The 18,226-nt window shown below is 37.0% G+C and overlaps 1 protein-coding gene across 3 annotated transcripts in view; it reads left to right on the top strand.

Moving 5' to 3' along the window:
* Window positions 1–18,226, top strand: part of cnot4b (CCR4-NOT transcription complex, subunit 4b) — a 42,370-nt gene extending 24,144 nt beyond the window's left edge. The window contains 2 exon segments of one of the 3 annotated variants that reach the window (NM_201169.1): window positions 12,115–12,336; window positions 16,246–18,226. In NM_201169.1, the coding sequence (NP_957463.1) occupies window positions 12,115–12,336; window positions 16,246–16,559 (536 nt within the window). In that variant the 3' untranslated portion in view covers window positions 16,560–18,226. 3 annotated transcript variants of the gene reach the window in all.

Below are 18,226 nucleotides of genomic sequence, written 5' to 3'. Positions count from 1 at the left end.
CCACAGACCTGCATAACAATTCAAACAGTTCATTTGTGATGAACATGATGCAGGCCAACAACTCGCTGTGTAAAGGAGCTTATAGCATGCATTTATAGGCTCTTAAATTCAGGGTATTGTGGTGTAAATGCCATGTGTCAGTTTTTGTTTCATATTTATGACAATATAAAACCATCATACAAGCGGAGAGTGCAATATCTCACGATTGCCGTCTTTGTCCCAAATAGCATGTGTGCAATTGATATTGCATATGATGTTTAATAAGTAAGTTGATTCAATATTGTGTAATTTTGGACAGACTATTTTCTGCTACTATCTTGTTTTATGCTTATGTTTCTTGTTTAAGAATATTTTTTTCATAAAAAGGAAGTAATCACAAACATGAGGCTTTTACATCGGAGAAACTTGTTTGAACCGTTGGTGGAATCTCTGCTTTTTGGTATGTTCATACTGCAGCATTTTTAGTTCAAGGAACTCTTTCAGGGGAAACTAAAGGCGCTTTTCATTTTTGGTCCAGTGTGGTTTGTTTAGTATGGCTCACTTTTAGAGGCTTTGCCATTGTTTTAATACCACCTCGGTTGAGGTATACACTGCATATCCCCAATTAGGGAGTTGTCACTTACCAACATCATTGAATTTTTGACAGGAAACACCAAACACGCTTTATTTAAATTGTTACTGCTTTACAAGTTGGTTCGACTAAGGCCCTATCCCAATTCTACCCCTTAGCCCTTCCCCTCGATTTGCACATTCACGTGAAGGGGTAGGGGTGTCCCAATTCTCTTTAGCTTGAAGGTGTAGAGCTAAGGGGAAGGGCTAGATACCCCTTGAAACAGAGATTTATTTCAGGACCACACTTGAAACCAAGGGGTAAGAAAATTTCCCAGAATACACCATCTACAACGGCAGCATGCACATGGAAGTAAGGAGATGCACAAATTAGTATATATATTTTTGTCATTACTATTAATTTTTAAAACAGACAAGCATGTGTTATAGTACATTCATAACAGTGTTTGTTTTATCGCCATGCTTTAAAAAAAAAAAAAAAAAAAACGCTATTTTTAGGCATCTATAATCCCTAATAATAACTACTGTATAGCAGTCCCACAACATTGTCACTCGATGACTCTCGAATACCCTGTCAGAAAATTCTAGTGGCCGGGAATTAACATTTTACAGTGTCTTCTATAATGTTGTTTTTGTGTGTTTACATAGATGAATATGGCCACTGTGTAAACGCACAATACAGTTATGATCTTACTGAAACATTGTCTCATTATGATAACATAATATACGCCTTCAGTGATTTCCTGAAGATAAATACCAAAAAATAAGGCAACTGGAATGACTACAGCAGTCGCCATTGCAGGTGTTATAGTGGTGTCCCCCTTTTTTCTTTTTTTTTTGTGGTAAATTTTTAAGCCCTTCGCCTTCACATACTGTTTCAAGGGCTAAGGGGTACAATCATTGAATTAGGATTGGGCCTACACCATTTTTGTTGCACCACAAGAAAAAGACTCCTAAAATGCCAGCGTTATGGTTGGTAAAAAGAGGTTGAGACCTTACTCTTGTTGGTAGCTGAAGAGCAGATCCGGGACGGCAGTAGAGCAACTACTTCCACCCCACTTTAAAAGGTACTAATCTGCAGAGAAAATCAATCCGAGCTTAGCAAAATCAACCATTCTTTGGAGGCATGCCATGCCAAATTATACTGTACTGCACCATGAAAAAGAAGCTTAATTGAGCTGCTACATCAGAGCAGGGTCTACATCAGTGCAATAGGAACTACAGTGATGTACAGTAAGTGTGTGGTGATTGGGGAAGTGCATTCTGGATGATACACTGGCTCAGTGCTACTGATCATTCTCATTCAGAAAGCTAATGTTCAGAAAACATTTACTGTTTGCCTTTATCTGCAATGTTGTTGTTGTTTTTTTCCCTAATCTATAATATGTATCACTACTTGGCTTGATTAGTCCTCTTTTTTTGCTGTTTTGCTTACTTGTACAGGGCTCAACAATAAGGACTGCCCAATGGCCCGGGGCCAGTGTGAGAGATGCTCGGGACAGTAGACAGAATTGTTACTGGCTCGGTCGGGGCAGTGCTGCCTTGTCACTAAATTTTAATGGACGGCAACATGACCGCGACATTAAATTATTAGGCTAAAGGAAATGTCTGTTTCTAACTTTGTGGAAACATTTAAACGGGTACAGCATGACGAAAAAAAATGAAGGTGATGTTTTGCTTAGTTTGCCGTCACTTTTAAGTCAGCCACCTTTTGTTTTGCAATAAAATACCTGCACGTTTTTCATACTACTATATTTTACTGCTAAATATTTTAACATTTTTCAAATATTTAAATTCTACAACTACTGGCATTATTTTCATTCATTCATTTACTTTTCGGTTTTGTCCCTTTATTAATTTGGGGTCACCACAGTGGAATGAACCGCCTGACATTATTTCGTGAAACATTATTTAATATATGTGGCTAACTTTTTTTATTTCTTGTATGGGGCCAGTGAAAATTTTGGCAGGGCAAGTACAAATCTGAACCACTGGTCCAATCGGGCCAGTAGAAAAAATCCTTAGCGTTGAACCCTGTTGTATGTCTACGTATGTTCCATCTCCATTATAACTAAACACAATGAAAACGTAACTTCAACCATGGAAACCTTTTAGTGACCACACTCTTTTGGCAAACACTGGCTTTTTTATTGTTTAAGGTTTGTAGTTTAACCAGTCGTAATCTTAAGCTTTGAAGCTAGTTTGATGACAAGAATGGCATGAGCTTGCTTTATATTACTGGAGAAATGCTTTAGCGTTAGTTGGTTAGTTACTCCCCAACCTCGTCCTGAATTGATCTTTCAAGAATTCAGTTCATTTAAATAGAAAGTGTTTCCTTGCGGTGCTGCTGTAGGGCTTTTTATGCGAGACAATCTAATCTGCTGACACCGCTGTGGAAGTGTAGCATTTGTTAACATGCTGTTTGTTTTTCAGCATGCTTTCTTTTTAAGATTAACATGTCTTTCGATTGGTGCAAAAGGAAAGGGAAATTGGTTGTGACCTCAGGGTTTCATTGTTTATAGAAACGATGAATAACCAAGGTTTGTTTTTGTTTTTCTTCCCCCACCCCGTTCAATGATGCTGGCTTGCTTTGTGGCTCTGTTGTGCTGCACAGTGTATTTTGTGTTTGTTTCTTCAATCCACGAGTCTCGGTGAGAGAAATGGTCTTCCCTGTTTGAAATGGTGTCCTCCAGAGGATGCAGCTGAACAGGACCTGGGAGGAGAGCGTTGCATTATTTACGAGGAAGAGTCAAGATACCAAAATAGGCTGGAGGGCCAACACTTGCAGACACAAAACTTGTTAGATGTGTGTTTGAGTGGGAGAGAGGGATTTCTGCTACATGGGAAGTGTAGATTTAGGTAGTTAAGGATTATTTCAATAAGAAAAAACAAGTTGATCAATTAACTAATAAGTAGGGCTGGGCGATTTGGCCAAAAATCGAAAGTCTTGATTAATTGAACATTTTAGCTCGATTACGATTAATGAATGATTATTTATGATTTTTATTTTTTTTTGCCCTTATAGTTCGCTGACAGGTTTTTACAGTAAATATGAGCACTTATTACAAGTAAGAGATTTTTGGATGAAGGGTACATTACTTGAAGGAAACACACACTATCTATTATCTATGATTATTTATTACTCTGCAAAACCCAAAATGTTAAGGTAACTCAAACCGTTTAAGTAAACTGATTACAACAAACCATTTAAGTTCAAAAACTCATCCTGATAAGTAATGATAATAATGAAAATACATTTTATTTGTAATGCGCTTTTCTCAAGCTCAAAGCGCGTACAAGGTAAAAACAATAAAATGTACAAACAATTAATAGGAATATATAACAATAAGTAAGATAACAATTGATCACACTTTAAAAACACTGCTTAAAAGGGGAGTCTTAATAAGCTTCTTAAAACAGTCCAGAGACACGGCATTCCTAATGTTAATGGGTAATGCATTTCATAACTTTTGGCGGACTATATGAAAAAGCCCGACCACCACTGGTGCCAAGTCTGCGAACTTAATCCATTTGAGTAAATCAAGGCATTTGGGCACAGTAAAACCCAATAAATGAAGAGAACTCAAACCAACGGAGGACAGTAAAATCTAAAAAAAAACTGATCTATATGAGTACTGTGAACTTGCTCCATTTAAGTTAAGGTAATGAGGTATTTAACTCATTACCTTCAACACTGAGTTCAAAACTCCTTATAAATGAGTACAATTAACTTTCAGTCAGTTTTGATATAACTACTCTGATTTCATTTTGTAAAGTTGACTGTTGGGTCTTACAGTGTATAATAGTTAAAGTGAAAATAAACAACTTGCACTTTTGGAAACAAAGTAAATCATTTTTAGTGTTTTTCATATTAAAAGTAGAACATAGGCAGTATCTCTTTTAAATAAAATTACTTTTGCATAGCCTGTAAATATTATTTTAAACCATGCATTTCTTGAATCTTCTGTAAAGAAATATTTTAATGTAAATATTAAATTTGAAAGTAATGGAAAATGTGCCGTCTCAAGGCATTTCTGTTGCAGCTTCCAATCATTGTCAATGCAGTGCAAAATAAGGTTTAAGAATGGGTTCATCATCCTATTTGACCACAGATCAGAGGTGGCTGCAGAATTATAATTCAGCCTCAGCCTTATTTTTTGGATGATGCGAATGTAATACTGATTATGAATAGAATAATTTAAAGAATCGTTTAAGGATCACAGAACAGCACAGAAATGCTAATTCAATCAAAAGTACTAGTTAAATCTTTATACTTTGACCAGTGGGTAATAACTAATAGTTTGAATGACAGTGGCAAAGTTTTTAATCATTGCAAAATATTCAGTATGACATCTTATCAGTTACTTAATGAAATCACACATATTTTGACAAAGGAAATGTCAAAATAATTCACAAAAAGAAAAAAATACAAGTTTATACATCACATACAAATATTTATCCCTTGTGTGCTGTTGGAGATGTTTTCATTCACTCTGGGGTAGTTTTGAGTCTTAATTTGGCCAATACTTTCTCTGCGTTTCAGCAACTGAAATGATTTTTGGTAAAGCATCTTATTTTGACACATCTTGGGGAAAAAGCTTTGAAGATTGCTTTTGAAATGCTTTTCGAAGACACTTTAGGCAAATTTACTAACCTTTCGTTATATTCGTGGCTGTTTTTGCCCCATAAATTTTCATTGAAACAACATTTTTTGATTGTATTATCAAGCATATTATCGTGTATTCTTGATTGTTGGTGGGTTTTCCTATTGGGAAGTGGTAAAATTAACAATCAAGAAGGCATTATTGTATGCTGTCATGGCTTTGCAACCACAAAATCTCATTATAATGGAAGTCATTGGGGCAAAAACAGCCATGAACATAAAACAATGCGTAATAAATTTGAACCGTACACAAGGATTAATAAACCATTCTTATCAGTGATGATAACCATATTACTAGTTGTTGTTTTTTAAAAGAATATAATAAAACTGTCTTTAGTGCATCAGACAAAATATCTGCGATTTAACATTTACATGTTGTTTTTATGATTTAATATATTCTGTACACAAAGTCTAGCTGCATATGTGTGGTTACTCCACAACCTCACAAGAGAAATTCAGCGCCTTTACGTCACAGATGTGATTCCGAGTTTAGCTTTTTGTCCCGTCCACATAAATAAAACATGACAGCACTTGTTTATCCATGGATGCAAATGGAAACATGGGTGATTGTGCTAATGCCTGACACACTTGGCTGGACGAGCGCTTCCCAATCAGAAGAAAGAACTGCGGAGAGGTTTAAAAAGAACAGCACATTCACCTTATTCAACACCTCATTCATCTTATCTCCTTCTTCAGAAGTGTTTCATTAAAGCTCAGTCGCCCTCAAGTGTTGATATTGAGTGTCTAGATTCTCATATTGGCTCGTTCTCACACTTGACTTGTTTATCTGCGCAGGTTTGGCCGTATCGACTGCACAACCAATTCAGCGTTTTCCCAAGCGAGCAGGGTGCTTTCTCAGTGTTTGAGGCATGAGCACTGCTAATTTGGCATGTGTGGTAGAAACAGACACTGGGAAAACACCTACCGCAAAATAATCGCTAGTATTTCATTATGTTGTCATAATACACTTTTTAAAACGAAAGGTTTTTAATAGCTTGTTTGCAATGATGTGACTATGAGGACGCACACCATTCAGAGAATAACCAGATTTGTTGGATGTGATCTTTATAATCTCAAGAAGATCAAATTTTCTGCTGAACTCATAGACGTCAAACAACGAAGCTGTAGATGTGCTACCAGGTCTACCACACCATAGTACTCAAAAGTAAGCCAATAAAAATAGATAAAACTGTACAAAACTACAACTTTTTATAGGAAAGGTCAGCAACCTTTATACCAAAAATGTCAATTAGGGCTGCAAAATATATAATATTAGTATCGTTATCGCAATGTGTACATTCGCAATAGCCACATCGCAGCATCTGCAATGAGGATTTGAGATTATTATAGTTGATCAACAGTGAAGAATGTACTTTGTTTGCGTTTTACATTACATATGATCATTCAATAATAGGGCCAGGACAAAATAGTGATATGCATGAGGTGGTGCTTCTCATAATCTCATAAGTGGCGGATTAAACGTATATCAATGTTGCAATTCAAAGGAATACATGCGCTGTTAATAAAAGAAATTCATCTTATAACTTTTTGATGCCTTTTCACTTTTCATTTACAAGTATCATAGTATATTTTGGATGGTTTTCTTGTGATGTATCGATGGTATAGTGATTTATCGTTAACTGAGGCAAAATATCATGATAATATCGTATCGCATTACTGTACCTTAATATCTGACTACATATTTCACTTATCTTTATTCTTGCAATTTCTTTGATTCACTCCTCTACAAGATTATTGCAATTAAAGTTAATGATTTTATTCTAAATAGAGCGATTCAATGTGAAATTGTATTCATATCGCAATATAAATCGCAGCAAAATAAAATATTGCAATTTTAGATTTTTCCAATATCGTGCAGCCCCAATGTCAATCATTTTTTGCTTGTTTTTTCTTTTGTTTTTGACCTGTCAATAAAAACACTTTAATAACTTTTATATTTCATTTTGGAGATGCAAACTTTATTTTTTACATAAACATAGCTTAAGATATGAATAGAAGTCCCTATAAACAAGCACATTTTCAAGAATTTTTTAAGGTTTAAATCGCATTTTTCAGTCAGTTTCTTGAAATTTTCCCCCTTTTTGAGTAACAACATTTGGTGCTCAGTAGAAACTCCTCTGTGATTTCTTGGTTTGACCAATTTGAGCATTCATAAACAATGCAAAATTGCCATTTCTTTTAACGGTTCCAACCAATGTACAAACCATTATTTATGTTTTTATTTTTTATTGTTTTTCTTTAATCTACATCTTCCATCATGGGCGAACAGGCTCATGCTAACCAGCCAAACCTTTACCCCTTGTTTGAGTCCCATTAAGGTCTTCTTTTAATTGATTAATGGAGTAATAAACACAGGGCTGACTTTGCAGCATCCATAGTTTGACCCTTGTCTGATCTCAGGAATAAAATGCTGCCGTATGGCGTCAGAGAGGGAGCTCCGTCTGCTCCTTAAATTCCCATGTTGCAAAATAATTAAATTACAAGCATGACCTGTTTGACAGCATCAGTGTGTTAGTGTCTTGGCCCCGGAGCACCTTTATTGTCTGAAGACCTTTCAACAGCAGATTGTCCCTGTAGAATATCTTCTTGCTGATCCTCATACTCTTGCATTTTGCACTGTGTGGCTTATGCCTTAACTATAGAGCTACATTTAAAAGATAATAATATATGTATATATTTATAATTTTAAGTGTGCATTTTTTTTTTCTTTCTCTCCATTTTGTTTTTCAAGCTGTTGTCTCATCTTTAAATAGCCATGTATTTTTATGCAAAAGCTTCAGTTATAACTTACTAATAAAATTCAATACAATAGTACAATTAAAATTCACTTATATTTAACTGAGCTAGTTTTAAAGATTAAAAATTATATCACATTTTTTGATACATTAAAAAGAATTCAAATTACAATTACAATTGCTTTGTAATTATTACATAAGTGTCTTTATAGCCAATTTGTAGTGACTTGTAAATTTTGAGGGATACAAAAAGATGATCAAACCAATCATTCATTGAAAAGAACGATTAGTTTTTTTGCAAACTAATCTGCAAATATTAATCAAACTCCCAAAAATTGCTTATTTATTCTGATGAGGTTATAACCAGAGAATAATTCATATCTCTCTTGTATAATTTCCTGGAAATCTTGATTTAGTTTGTTTTATTGTATGTCATACTATGTGGCTGTTAATAGACTGATTCTGATTGTTGAATGGTCTAAAGTATGTGCAGATATTTTTGGGTAAGGCACAGCTACAGTAGTCTTTCCAACACAAGAGCAGGACAAACCCCGACAAATGTCCTGAAATAATGCATCCAGACAGTCTGGTAATGCGATATAAGCTGAATTACTTACTCCAGTTTATTGAATTATAAGGTTATATAACCACATATTATAATCCACACTCTCACATGTCAAACAATTTGCACCAAATTTAACAGCATTTCGTTTTTCATAAACAAGCCAGTCATGTTTAAAGTTACTTTTTGCCAAACTTCAACAGTATACCTTGTTTATTGCTTCTTATATTATGTTGTGTGGCTGTTAATTGTTTAATTCTAATTGTTGAATGGTCTAAAGCAAGGGTGTCCAAGCTCAGTCCTGAAGAGCCAGTCTCCTGGAGAGTCTAGCTCCAACCCTAATCAAACACACCTGATCCAGCTAATCAAGCTCTTGCTAGATATATTAGAAACCTCCTGGCAGGTGTGTTAAAGCAAGTTGGAGCTAAACTCAGCAGGGCACCGGCCCTCCAGGAAAGAGTTTGGACACCCCTAGTCTAGTTAGTGTGCAGATGATTTGGGTAAGGCACCGCTGAAGTAGCTCCAAGCAGGTCTTATTAAAGCCTTAAGAACCAAATTCCTCAGACCAAGCAAATAAATATCTTAAATACAAGAATATAAACTACTATTTCCATGTTTGTTTTCTATGGAAAGCATGCACTTTCTCTCCCATCCAAACACACAATACACAAGGCTCCATTACTGATTAGAAAATTAGTTATTGAAATTAGCAAACGGAGGCTTGGAATACAGAAGAAATCATTCCAACACACAAGAGCAGATCAAACCCTGACAAATGTCTTGAAATAATGCATCCAGACAGTCTGTAACTGCATTATAAGCTATATAACTAACTCTGGAACATTGAATTATAAGGTAATGTAATCTGATGTGACAGACTTTCACTCACTGTACTCCACAATCTTGCATGTTAAAATAATTAGCACCGATATAAACAACATTCCCTTTTTCATAAACAAGCCATTCGTGTTGAAGTTATTTTTGTCAAACCTCGACAGCATACCTTGTTTATCGCCTCTTCATGTGCTGTCCATCCTTTGAGGGAAGCTGATGTAGGAGGCAGGTGTCCAGAGAAGTTTGCTGAGTCTTAAGTCAAGCTCAGAGGCTAAAGACTTGTTTTTTCGCTGCCAGGGTTGTTATCTCCTTCGCTCCATTCCCCGCGTCTTTGCAATTCTCTCTCTTTCTTTCTCTCCATTCCCCTCTTCATCATCGTTGCTGCCTGGTTTTCTTCCCTCCCTGTGGGCACAAGCAAACCTTAGGAGAATACTGGCCTGATTAAAGAAGAAAAGGTTTATTTTGGCCCGAGTCCAGCAAAAAGAAGCGCCGCTTTATTGAAGCTGCACGTCTCTCCTTCAAGTATGACAAGGAGGAGGAGGGAAATAAATGAGGAGCTAATTGAATAATAACGGCACAGTAAAGGGCTTCATAATGATTATTCTTCCATTAGAAGGGCCGAGTAGACACAGAAGGGAGCCAAAGATCACCTGTTGTTTTTTGCTGAATCGAGTATAAATCATCATTATTACTTTAGCTGTGATTAATCTACAGTCCAGCTTTCATTAATGCATCTCAATGTGATTTCCTGAATGAAATTCAAGCAATTCCATTTTTTTTTTTCATTATCGCTATACAGGCAATAATTTTTTAGATGTAATTGTGCACTATTGAGGCATTTTATGGCACTATTAATGTTTATAATTGAGCATTATTGTGCATACTTTGGGAAATCTCCTAAATTATGGATTTACAGTATTCCCAAGATGCATAAAATAGTGAAATGCACATTATTAAAAGAAACAAATTTGATTTAAATTACTTTTTTTTTTTTTTTTCAGAAAAAAATCAGACATGATTACCGGTTTATGAGAAATATATTTTTTGTTGTATTTAAAAGATGTGTAGTAATATGTTTTAAAGAGAGGGGTCTGAATGCAGACCTGGTGCAGTGCAATCTCTGCTGCATCCAATGCTTTTTAATGGGCTCACCTAACCCCACCCCTACCCCTCACAGTGAGGTCACTCACTCCATTTGAGTGCATTGTGTCTGACATTGCATCGCTGAGTGATGCAATCCCAGCTTGCATCATAAAGGCTGCATCCAGATACTATTGGTTTTAGATGTAATTGTGCCTTATTGAGTCATTTTTATGGCCCTAATAATGTTTATAATTGATCATTATTGTGCACATTTTGGGAAATCGCCTAAATTATGGTCTTACAGTATTCCCAAGATGCATAATATAGTGAAATGCACATTATAAAAATAAAAAAAAAAGATCAAATCAGGTGTATTTTTTGTAGTATGTAAAAGATGTGCAATTAGGCAAGGATGGAAATACATTTATCAAATACATTGCTTTTATTTGAACAAATGCGGACCAATTTCAGTGTGTAGTGTGTTTGTTGCTAGTTTGTCATCAAAACGATTTGGTTAACAGTGGTTTCCTACTCTCACCTATGGTCATGAGCTTTGGGTCATGACTGAAAAGAAAAGGTCTCGGATGCAAGTGGCCAAAATGAGTTTCCTTCAAAGGGTGGCAGGGGGCACTCTTATGGATAGGGTGAGGAGGTCTGACACCCGGGGAGAGCTCGGAGTAGAGCCGCTGCTCCTCCACATCAAGCGAAGTCAGCTGAGGTGGCTCGGGCATCTGTTTTAAATGCCTCCTGAACGCCTACCTAGGGAGGTTTTCCAGGCATGTTCCACCGGGAGGAGGCCTCGGGGAAGACCCAGGACACACTGGAGGGACTATGTCTCTAGGCCGGCCTGGGAATGCCTCGGGATTCCCCAGAGGAGCTGGAGGAAGTGTCTGCTGAGAGGGAAGTCTGGGGTTCTCTCCTAAGACTGCGTCCCCCACTACCCGTACCCAGAAGCGGCAGAAAATAAATTAATGAATAAATGGTTTCCCTTGTTTTTCCAGATTCAATAATAGTAATTCGCTTCCCAGAAAGTGATTGATTAATTTATTTGAGCGCCTAGGATTTAAATGGTGTTTTATTCATTTATTACGTTTTTTAGATGTTAGTATCAGTATTGTTAGTTTTAAGGATGTCTATTAGCTAGTGTGCTTCAAAACAAAATCCACGTTAGATGATATAAAACTGAATTCAACATGCAAAGCTTGTAGTTTGTCACTTCCGCCAAAATGCATTAATGGTTTTATGCCACCACTCACTGGCAGAGCAGTGATAAACCAATCACTATTAGCTTAAAAGGGGGAGGAGCTACACTTTCTCTCACCATCTCTTCGTGTTTCGGTTGAGATTGTCAAAGATCGTATGAAAATGCATATTTTGAAGCACTTCATGGGTCTCATTTTAATCAAAATTGCAACTATCCTGTTGCGCTCTGTAGAGCTGTATTTAAATGGTTGTACTTTTTGTCTTAAATGAATCGCACCAAATTAACACTTAAGCTGGCAGCACTTGTTTTTGTGGTGTACAACTAAAATGATGAAACTGACAATTGTTTTATCTCTCTCTCTTTCTCATCTCTCCTGTTGTCCCACTATTTGTTTTGATGTATCGGTGCAATTGGATACCACCACCATCACTTCTCCCAATAGAAAACAGCACCTCAGTAGAAAGTCTGAATGTGAAGGAGTGGCAGGACGGGCTCAGAGCACTTTTACCCAACATCAACATCAACTTCGGAGGACTCCCTAACTCCTCTTCATCTTCGTCATCTTCATCCTCTTCCTCCTCCAGCATGAACCACACAGGCGGCATCTCACACAGCCTTAGCTGGGACGGCACAGCCAGCTGGATGGACCCCGCCATCATCACAGGTGAGCAATTCCATGCAAACATCAACCTTGCCATGAAAAAAAATAGTTCACAAAAAAAGTGAAACCCTTTTCAAGTTGTTTGTGTAGGCTTGTATTTTACAGTACAGTGGTCCCTCGTTAATCACAGGAGATACGTTCTAAAAATAGTCTTCAATTGGTGAAATGGCAGAGTATTTTTTGCAATTATTAAAGATGTTTTAAGGTTGTATAACTCCTCACTACACTCTATACACTAGCTTTTTCCTCTGCTGTTTGGGTGCTATCGTGGGTGCCTTTGATGCAGAATGTTTCGTCGACATTGTGAGGTTTGTTGGGGAGAAAACTTGCAAACATACAGCACAGCACTTCAGAGTCACACTGCTAGCGTGTTGACAAGCTGCTGAACGCATTCTGTACTGTGCAGGAGACACTGCAAAGAGGAGATTGATTAACAATGGTCTACAGCCAGTCAGGATGCAGAACACAGTGCGCTGTAAAAAAAAAAAGGCATGTCAAATTGCACAAAAAAAATCTGCGAGACTGCCAAAGGTGAACTGCTTTATGGCGAGGGACTACTGTACTGCAAAAAATACTCAATGTCTGTCAATGTTTTCAAACAATTATATTTCACATACCAAAGTCAAACTAGTGCCAGTTTCACTCGTCACATCCGAAACGAAGATGTCACATTCATAACAAAGATTTTGCCTAAATGCAAAAGTGTAAAATTACTCTTATCTATTGATTAACATTATTTCGTTTGGGTTGTGCAGTTTAATTTGCAGAATTCCTACAAAGTATGTTGTATACTGCAAGCTCGCATACTTTTTTGGTCGCATCCATAACGCATGTTTATATTTTTCTGATAACTTTTTGGTTGAACAGATGCATCAATGTTATGTTGACATACTTTCTCCGTGAGTTTGTTGTTACGTTTTTACTGCAGATGTCACACCCATAACACTGGAATTGCTCAGGTACAGTCTTTACAAAAGAATAATAGAAAAAAAAAGGAAAGCTCTAAAGAGGCTTGGGAAAATTTATTGAAATGTTAACGAACAAATTAAATGGCAAAACCATTTAATAGATATATCCAGAAAAAAAGAAACCTAAAGGAAATGCATTTCTCTAACAAGTCTTGCTTTAAGGCAAGTCGATTATCTTAACAGCCATCCTTGAATAGCCTTACAGGCAGTATACTCGGGCATTCTGTTTGAATTGGGGAAACCTCAAATTCTCAAGCTTGTGATTTAAATGTTAGGAATCACCATCAAAATAAAATAAAAAATGTCTCTTTAGTTTCCTTTCTAAATGTTTAAGTCACAATCTACAGAAACTTGTGTCTAGTCTGAGCCCCTCCTGCGGAGAATCCTCATCCTGTGGCGATCACTGATTGGCTCCTCTACTAGAAGGCAGGGCTGTATTCGCCAGCTTAACCGCTACACTTTTCTCTATTCAAAACTATACGAGTAACAAATCTTGTGTATTCTATTGTCTTTGTCATTACTCACCTTTTGTTTATATTTTGAAAGAGATCAAGAAAGGACATTAATAAACCTATTTCCGTCTAAAATGGCTTGGAAAGACATTCAGATTCTGTTTACGAAAGGAAAGTTAGACTGATTAGATTGTGAATAATTAATCTCTAATAAATCTATCATGCACACACACATACACAAAAAATAGGTAAATAAAATGTTGACATTTTAATATATAAATAAATTCCGAGAGGGTTAATCGCAAAACACATCTGTAAAGCTAATTTATCTAAACTCTTTAGGAAATACTAGCACTGTTCGAATTGTGCCTTTGGGAGCCGAAATGAGTAATGCATTCAGTCTTTTAAACATTTATTCTCTAACCTTTTCACTAAAAATGTCAGAGTTGTAAAGGCATTTTAAGGGCCACAGAAGAGGCCACGTGTTCCAGATCAGTTCGATCTCCTGCACTTTCAGGCGGTCTAAAGCATCCATGTGGACTAAATCAGATATCACACAAGAATACTTCACAAACACTAGCAATCGATATACAGAGTGGTTAAACATGCAGTGAATGTTTATAGCGTTCTTCTGTGTGGCATTGCTTAAACAGAGTTTTCAAAAACTGAATTGAGCTGTATTTGTAATCAATACTTCAAGAAAAGTTTTGCCATATTTATTTTATTTTTTTTTGTTTCCCGGGTTGAAGGGATATAGCAGCGCCTTATCTGTTGCTCCCTAAGGTTGAAGTTGCAATCTGTATGGATGTCACGGATGTTGTCTGGGTGCCTGCAGCATTCATCATCCACAGGGGGTTTGGAATTAATAGCCTGCAGCAGGCCGGCATGTTTAAAGTGGTGTAAAAGCACCCAAAAACGCCCCTGTTTTCTAATGTAATTAATCCCATTATGGCAAATGATTTAAAAATATCCTTAATCATGTCGCTAACATGATAAATGGATTCCTACTTGGCATCAACTAAAAAAATCCGGAGGGTTTGTTGACAAAGCAAGCTATTGTTCAGTCCTTTTTAGCACAGCGTGTGGCTATTTAAAGTGATTTAATTCCCTCTTTTAGTGAAAATCCACTTTGTTTTTGGGGGATTTATTTTACTAGATCTACTAATTTAATGAATATACTTTTGTGATGTTTTAAACGTTTGTTATAAATGTGTTTTTATGTCTTCCTCATGGTGTAAATTATAAGTGTCAGTGCGTCTTTATCACAATGAAGGCTTCATTAAAGATGGAAGAAGAAACTTAAAATGATTAGTGAACCACATGATAAAATGTTATTTTTATTGGGTAAAAGTAGACATGGAAGATGTTATTGTAGAGAGCCTAATAAAGTCTAGTAAAAAAAATTATTATAATAAAAATAATTGAACAATTTTTCTCCCAAAACACAGCAAGGTTAATATGAGTTGAAAGATATTATGCAATGTGACTCTATGAAAACTCTGATTTATTTGATCCTGGACCACAACACCTCAAGTTTCACAGCTATATCTTTGGCAGCTGCCCAAAATACATTGCATGGGTAACAAAAATAAATAAATAGAATGTGATCGTTCTCTATAAAGATATTTATTAAATTTCCTGCTTTAAATAAATCAAAGCTCAATTTCTATGTGCATTGCTAAGCAGTTAATTTAAGTAATTCAGTTAGGCATTTCCTAACAAGTCCTACATCAGTAAAAAAGCAAATGTATTCATGTTTTAGTATATATCTCAATTTCAAAGAATAGACACGTACGACTGGTTTTGTGGTCCAGATTAATAAATAATGGCTAAAATAATAATGTGTACACTTGTATTCTAGAAAACCTTTGCTTTATTTAGGGTGTCCACAGGGTCTTAAAAAGTATTAAAAGTTGATAAATGAGTGAAGAGAAATTTATGGCCTTTAAAAAGTATTAAAGGTATTGAATTTTATATAATTTTTGATCATGCCATGTATAGTTGCCTGCTAAATTAAAATGCTAAATTAAATCTGTGAATATCAGGATGCTGTGTAGTTTATGAAGTCACTAAAATCTTGCTAGATTTGACATCATGCTGCTTTGTTTAGTGCAGTAATCAAGGCAACACCATTATTTCTGCAGCTCTATAGGCGCCAACCTGCTGAATTAGCTTGATTTAATAGATCTTTATTCAGTATACGAATTAGTTTTAGTTTTAAATTGTCTTCTTACGTAAATATTCAATTAATATACTGCAAGTGAAAATCTCGCCAGTATAACCACTGAAAAGTGGTTATAAGGTCCTTAAATTTATTGAAAGATTCTTAAAAAGGTCTTAAAAGGTATTGAATTTCGCTCTTTGGTTTCCGTTTATAATCTGTTACTACATTAATGCCATTTCAACTTAAGTATAAACTATTTAAAACCATTTAAAGTTTAGAGTATTAAAAATGTTCTATGTCCCATTTCTCCAATCACTGCTCCTCTCAGGTATCCCAGCGTCCTCAGGCAACAGTCTGGACTCTCTGCAGGATGACAATCCTCCACACTGGCTCAAATCCTTGCAGGCGCTCACAGAGATGGATGTCCCTTCTGGGTCCACAGTGCCCCCTCAGCCCCCTCACAGCGGCCCCTTTGGAGCCCAGTTCCCCCACAGAGCCGGCTGGAGCCCTTATCCGACCACAGCCACAGCCAACCCCGCCACCCAATTCCACTCGCCTCCCCCAGGCTTCCAGACCGCCTTCAGAGCCTCAGCCCAGGCCTCCACAGATCTGCTACAGAGTGCCGGCATGGAACGCCATTAGGAACTGTGAAATCCTATTCCCCTCATCCGAAGAACAGCCGACAAACACGGCAGATGAATCAGTGCAAAGTTATTAACAAAATAACAAGATTATGTATTGTTTTCTCATTTCATCTTGCACTCATTTTTAGTCCGTTCCTGGATTTATGTTTCTCACGGTTTAGTCTTTCTTTATTCCTTGTTGCCCAATCGCTCTGTTCCAGCTTTCCCATTTTCAAACGGTTGCAAAAACGAGACAGTTGTCACAGCAAAGCATAACAAGTAAGTTTTCCACAGTTACGGGGCCTAAAGTAACTCCTTTGTAATTCGTCATGATAACGTCAATGCATCATTTGTGGAAATCCGAATCACGCCAGATGCGTTTCCCAGAAATTCCATTGGAACCAAATGGAAGGAATCAAACAAAAAGTGTCTTGATTTAGAACTAAGTGTCTGCCTTCAAAAGCTAAACCAAAAAAAAAAGAACAGCACCTGTTCGTCCATCTGCACAACAGAGGAGCTTCTTCCTGTGAGAGTCCTTAAAGCCATGCTTCGAAGCAATCAAGTAGATACCCGAAATCAAAACAGGGCTTCAGATTTTGTGTTTGATCAGAAGAGTACTTGACTTCCATTATTCTGACGGATCAAAGGCATAATGATGGCGAAGCAAAAAGCACTTTTACCCAGGATCTTTAGCCTTCAACTTTGTTCTACCTTTTTGTGCCCTTTGGTAAAAGGGAGATGCATTTTTAAGGGTTCTAAACATGGTGCCCACTCTCGACGTGGCATTTAGCTGTAGATGGATGCAGGCCTTTGCCTTTTGACCCTTCCACCAAATTGCCTGGTTGGTCAAAGGGTCTTCCGCTTTAGATCGCAACTCTTCGGTTAAACTCTGTATCAGAGGGCGGCGCGTTGCGAAATTAAGAGGAATTGAGAGTTGGGTAACACGGACCCTTTTCAATCGCAGGGCTCGTGTAGCAAGAGACACCACTGTGTGGTGTTTCTCATAGCTGCCTCGACGTACGTGGCCTAATCAGTGTTTACGCTTGACTATGCTCCCTGAAGAAACTTGAAGGTGTGCGAGGTGTCCAGAGTTTTGGGAAATAGATCTAGAGTTGAAGTGTGGCGACATTTTAAATGTGAGTTCATAGAGTGAAACTTGGTGGGTGATTGAGATTTGGTGGGTGAGTGAAGAAAATAATCTGTGTTAAAGGGCTTTCGAATGATAATGGCAGAGCGAACATTACAGAAGTTGATGTGATCATGCTGTTTGTGTCTGTAGCAGTTACTTTGCACGTTTATTTTTTCAACAAAAAATCGATACAACGGAAAGCTGGGATAGCGGCGCTACTGGGCAACTAAGGTTTTGGCAATACACTGGGGTCTTGTCTGGGACTGTTAACACTGTTCGTCACTCCTACTTGCACCCCCCCACAAACACGACCCTACCATTTCAATTTTTTAAATGGTCTTAATCCTTTATCAGCTGTGTAGGTTGCCGCCGAACACTCGGCATTCAACAGTATTCAAGTGGAACGAATGAAACGAAACCAATACAGTTTAACTTTGGGGTTTACACAGTGCTAAAATGTAAGAAACAAAAAAAAAGTTGAAGGAAGTTGTACCTCTCTAAAGGTCTGGAGGAACATAAAACTAAATCTTAAATAAAAGACGAAATGTCATGCTTGA

The sequence above is a fragment of the Danio rerio genome, chromosome 4, assembly GCF_049306965.1.
Source record: "Danio rerio strain Tuebingen ecotype United States chromosome 4, GRCz12tu, whole genome shotgun sequence".
NCBI classification, from domain to species: domain Eukaryota; kingdom Metazoa; phylum Chordata; class Actinopteri; order Cypriniformes; family Danionidae; genus Danio; species Danio rerio.
The sequence above is the reverse complement of the archived record's forward strand: the minus strand, read 5'-3'. Positions and strand labels throughout refer to the sequence as shown.